The 4,887-nt window shown below is 36.9% G+C and overlaps 1 protein-coding gene across 1 annotated transcript; it reads right to left on the bottom strand.

Moving 5' to 3' along the window:
* Positions 1–474: 474 nt before the first annotated feature.
* Positions 475–4,611, bottom strand: LOC112196301 (very-long-chain 3-oxoacyl-CoA reductase 1). Its single transcript, XM_024336619.2, has 3 exons — positions 3,770–4,611; positions 2,708–2,777; positions 475–903 (listed from the first exon to the last, which is right to left on the bottom strand). The coding sequence occupies exons 1-3, from the start codon at positions 4,393–4,395 to the stop codon at positions 619–621; spliced, it is 981 nt and encodes a 326-aa protein (XP_024192387.1). The 5' UTR covers positions 4,396–4,611; the 3' UTR covers positions 475–618.
* Positions 4,612–4,887: the final 276 nt, after the last annotated feature.

Below are 4,887 nucleotides of genomic sequence, written 5' to 3'. Positions count from 1 at the left end.
CCCTTGTACCGAGCTAGTCTACCTCTGTATTGAACATAGTCTACTTGATGTATCGGTGCACTAATGTAATGAAGTATTTTCCCTCCGAATAATATACTTACATATATGTTTTACCCATATTACATTGGTCTTATGTATACCACTATAATGCCCTCATGATTTTAATGTTTGAGACAAGATGGGTAGAATTACTGCATCGATTAAATGCAATCATCGTATGGAGATTCACCTGTTAACAGGGCATCTAATGTGACTCCTCATTTTGGCCTCTCTTACTGATCCCCTTTGCACATCCAAAAAATGATAGCATCAGGAAACGTACATGCTTCGACCGAGTTATAGCTAGAATATTGGCTCATCACCTGAATAATTCCAAATACTAACAGGATTGTGACACAATACACACCCAAGCCATCAGATTAACTATTGGTGATCGAGGAGCCTGAATCCAACCACCTTTGAGGCTTTGATATAGATTGAATCCAGTAGCTAGCTCTTCATTAGTTCAATTTCTCATCTAAAATGTACCCAAAGGAAAAAGAAGATGGGAGATACATTATACTCCTTTATGATAAAGCCAACCTCAGTAAAACATATATGATCAAATACTTGTACACTTCACAATGCATTTTCCTGTTGATGCATCTTCTTGCTCTGTGCCTCCTTCATTTGGCCTCTCTTTCTGACCCGAATGCAGATCCAGTAAATGATGGCATTCAATAACACATCCGGTGAGGCCACACGTAATATGAACCACTGCACAGAGTGCCACCAGTAGGGGTTACACACAGGCTCATAACCAATCCAGCGAACGCTTGCTTTGCTAAATTTCTCTGGTGATGCCATAAACCAGGAAAGTCCCCTCAAATGTTTTGTCAAACTCGTTGCCACGAAAAAAGGAATCTGCATTAGTTGAGAAGATGAACGCAGGTGGATTAATATCATCTATAAGAAGTAGCAGCAGAGATAAACTTCTTTTGATATGTTACACTGTCAAGAATTTTATAGTGGCAGATACTTTGAGCATGGTATATTGGTACGGTATTAGAGCTTGAGGTCCTGAGTTCATACTTTCCAACCAAAAATCAGTGTAGTATCATGGTGTATCTAGCAAGTTGATTATTGGAGTGATCGACAGACACAGAAATAGATAGGGAAACAGAGAATTTGGGGTTCCGGGGTTGGAGGAATTGAATTTGGATCTTTATCTAGTAGTATAGTGATAGGAGCGTAATTATATATTATTTATATCAAATTCCTTTATATTTTCATTGTTAGTTCTTGATATTTTCTAGTTATTTACTTTGTTTATATGTTTTGTAGGTATTTTAGAGCAAAGAAGAAGAAAAGAAGCAAAAGAGGGATTGAAAGCCAAAATCAGCAAATCTGTCTGTGCAGATCAGTCAACTTCGACATAGTATTGAGAGCAGCTCAGGACGATCCAGATAATGTTCTTTATATTGACGGAAAGCCTCGGATATCTAGTTTCCAAAGAAATATGATTTTTCTAGAAGAAGTTATGACCGATTTAGTACAAGGAAGTCAGACTGCACGCGAATCTGAGTCCAAACAAGGAAAATTTGTCTCCTAGAGCTATAAGGGAATAAGAATTAAAAGTCCTTTAATTAGAGATTAAATTCCTTAGTTCTTGGAGGAGAAGAAGTCTTGACACAGTTATATAAAAAAGAGTCTAGGGCATCATTGGAGACATCTTTGGACGCACAACATCAGTCCATTGCCGCCATTCTCTCCTCCCTCTCTTTTTATGTTTTATTTTATTTCTTTTATGTATTGCTAATAGGTTTTTGGTGTTAATTTTATAGTTTCTTGGATATTGAATGTTTGTTAATTCATTGGTTTCTCATTGATAAATTTTGGTTTCGTTTATTATGGTTGCAAACGTAGTAAGCATATTAGGATTTTATTGCTATGATTTCATGTTTAGATCATCATGTCAAGCATGTTATCTAGAGTAGCACATGAGTGACTTGAGACCCATTCATATGAATTAGTATCTAGGTAAATTAGGACAACATCAATACCGAAATTGCCTAGCTTTATTCACAACCTTTTTGTTCTTAATGACTCAACTGTGCGAGAACATCACTCTAGGTTCCATGTTAGAAGCTAGGTTAAGTTGAAGACATCATTCTCTTAACATATCAAGTATGAAAGGTTAATAGGTTAAGTTCAACACATCATTGGCTTAGCTTGAGTAAAGACATTCAATTGAAAAGGAGCATATCGGTTAACAAATCTTAGGTGAAACATGGTCTAGTAGTGTATGGTTGTTCCTAGCTATTGTTTATCTCATCTATTTTAAAAACCCAAAACAATTCTTTATTTTCGTCACTTTCTGTTTTCCGTTTTCTTTATTTTATTTAGTATAGTAAATCAATTCCGATTCCCCTGAAATTTTGTGTGAGTCGTTCTTAGCGTGTCTAGTTCGTGTCTGAAAATTTTCATAATTTTTAGTTGAGTCTAGATAGGGTTTTTAATTTCGTCTTTATTATAGGTCAGTTTTAGTGTTTTGTCTGTTTTTTAGTCTAGATTTGCATACTCTGCGGGAGACCCCTTCTTTCCTATACTACGATTGACTAATATTTGTAATTGCAGGGTTAAATTATTACACCTATTTTAGGTGTATCATATGTGATACTAACCCGAGAAAAGAAAGAAAAAGAATACTAAGGTGGATAACGAGAACCTGACACTGAATGTCAATTCCCTGCTGCTTGTATTCCAAACTAATGCATCTTGAGAACATGGAAATGTACCTGTTTCACAAGTTCATAACTCATTAACTCATAATCAAAATTCAAAAGGCTATATAACTAATGCATCTTGTGATACATATGTAATGTTTCCGCACGTAATAAACTAGATAATACTAATTAGGTTCCCGGCCATCTGAGAAGGGAAAGAGAGATTGATATATTTCTTAGATCTTGTTAGTTTGTAACACATTTTAAGTCCCTATTTTACAGAATGCTTAGCTTCACCCAAAGTAGATCACCGAGACACCGACGCTTGGGATAAGAAGGCTACTCTAACCATGCGAGAATCCTACTCTAAAACGCAGGGAAGAAAAGTGCCTGGAATTGGGGATTACTTGGAAATTATTCATTCACAACTTCTAGCTGTGATGCTATCTCTGTTTTAAGTTTTGAAGATGTGATACATCGTTTCAAAGATTGCGAGGAGATGAATAATACCACCCATGTTTTCTATGACCTAGCAGCATATTAGGCCTAGTATCGTGTAAAACTCAACTTATCGTCGAGCTGTGTTTCAGCATTTTACACTAAAAATTACTATACCCACATTGAAAGAGCTCCTTCTCGACTTCCATGTCTTCTTATGCTTTTGGATGATACAAACAATATTTTATTCCATCTTTCAGGCATATTTATACGCCTTCCCGGGACACGTAGTAGCTCTAAAAAGTCCAGATCTAGTGCTGGTAAGCTTCTTGAACCCTAAATAGTCTAGGACTGAAACCATATCCATTGTAAATAGGTGTTGTTTTGCCTAATTAAGACTTGAATTATGTCATTAACAGCTTCTCTGAAACACGTTGACAAGAAAATTGTACCATAGATCGGCGAGATACTTGAGAATCTAAGAACAAAACCAAAATCGTTTAAGACCTCTAATGTGATTCAAGGGATGGAGGGAAGTAGTAGAGTACATGTTGATGCAGTTAAGAGATTTTTAATTCCAAGAAGGAAAATATGCATGAAACAAATTAAATGATAGTTCAGAAAACTCACGCTTGGTTGTAGAATAAAGAGTATATAGAGGAAAAGAAGGGAGCTGAGTTGAATTGGAACTAATATTGAGAATTGCTCCTTTCTTCTTCTTGAGCATTCCTGGAAGCACTACTCTAGTCACCCAAGTTACTGCTCCCAAGTTCACCTTAATAATATTCTCCATGAGTTCCAAATCAACCTCATGAAAAAACCTGGCATAAGGGTAACCTATCCCTGCATTGTTAATCAAAACACCAACATCTAGTCCTCTTATCCCTTCCTCTATGGCATTAGCTATTTTCTCGCCGCTCAATTTGGCCAAGTCGATCACCATGTTCTTAATCTCGACTCTTCCACCAAATTCTTCATGTATTTCATTGGAGGTAGCTTCGAGCGCTGAATGGTTTTTATAAATCAGGACAAGGTTTAGACCCTTCGAAGCCAACTCCAAGGCAAGCACTTTGCCAATTCCTTGAGCAGAGCCGGTGACGATAGCCCAAGAGCCATAGTCCTTGAGATTCTTTGGGGATCTCAGAAACATGACCCATACCCATCTCACAAAGCTGATGAAAGCTTTACAAACAGTGATGAAGCCTATGCAACTTGCTGCTACAATGAAACCTTCTTGCAATTCCATTGCCATAGTCAGCTCTCTGTAAAAGAATCTTGGTTAGATTTTTCTCCTTTGTTTTTTTTTTTTTTGATGCAATGAGTGATAGCAGAGGAGCAACCTCTCTCACACTCCAATTTATTAAGTCAAAAAAATGCGAATGACAATGAAGGGGGACCTAACCAAAACCTCCAGAATAAACAAGCAAAACAAACAAGTCAACGAAATCTAAACCGTGGATCTCCTAAAAAACTCAAGCACACCGTTTTTTAAATTTTTTTTTAAAGAAGAACGCTGAAGTTTGTGGATGTTCAATGCACTTCCATTCCTGTAATTAAGAGTTGGGTGCTGAAAAGAAAGAAGAGGTAGTTGCCGTTCAAGAAATGCATAACAAACAAGTAGGTACGTACTGGGTTTTGTCCCTTGTTTGCGCCTTGCTGTTATGTGCTTCTGCAAACTTCAGCAACTTTAGCTTGTTTTATGGGCTACTATATATTCCCCAACTACACACTAGTCATTGCCTCA

The sequence above is a fragment of the Rosa chinensis genome, chromosome 4 (assembly GCF_002994745.2).
Source record: "Rosa chinensis cultivar Old Blush chromosome 4, RchiOBHm-V2, whole genome shotgun sequence".
Taxonomy (NCBI): Eukaryota; Viridiplantae; Streptophyta; class Magnoliopsida; order Rosales; family Rosaceae; genus Rosa; species Rosa chinensis.
Note: the sequence above shows the minus strand (reverse complement) of the source record. Positions and strands in the feature narration are given on the sequence as shown.

What these genes read in the sequence shown, in the direction of transcription:
- LOC112196301 (XM_024336619.2), bottom strand. Translation starts at nt 4,395, where the DNA reads ATGGCAATGGAATTGCAAGAAGGTTTCATTGTAGCAGCAAGTTGCATA. An exon ending in TATTCTACAACCAAGCGTGA is followed by an intron (nt 2,778 to 3,769) that starts GTTTTCTGAACT and finishes CTTGTGAAACAG; the next exon opens with GTACATTTCCATGTTCTCAA. An exon ending in GAATTGACATTCAGTGTCAG is followed by an intron (nt 904 to 2,707) that starts GTTCTCGTTATC and finishes CAACTAATGCAG; the next exon opens with ATTCCTTTTTTCGTGGCAAC.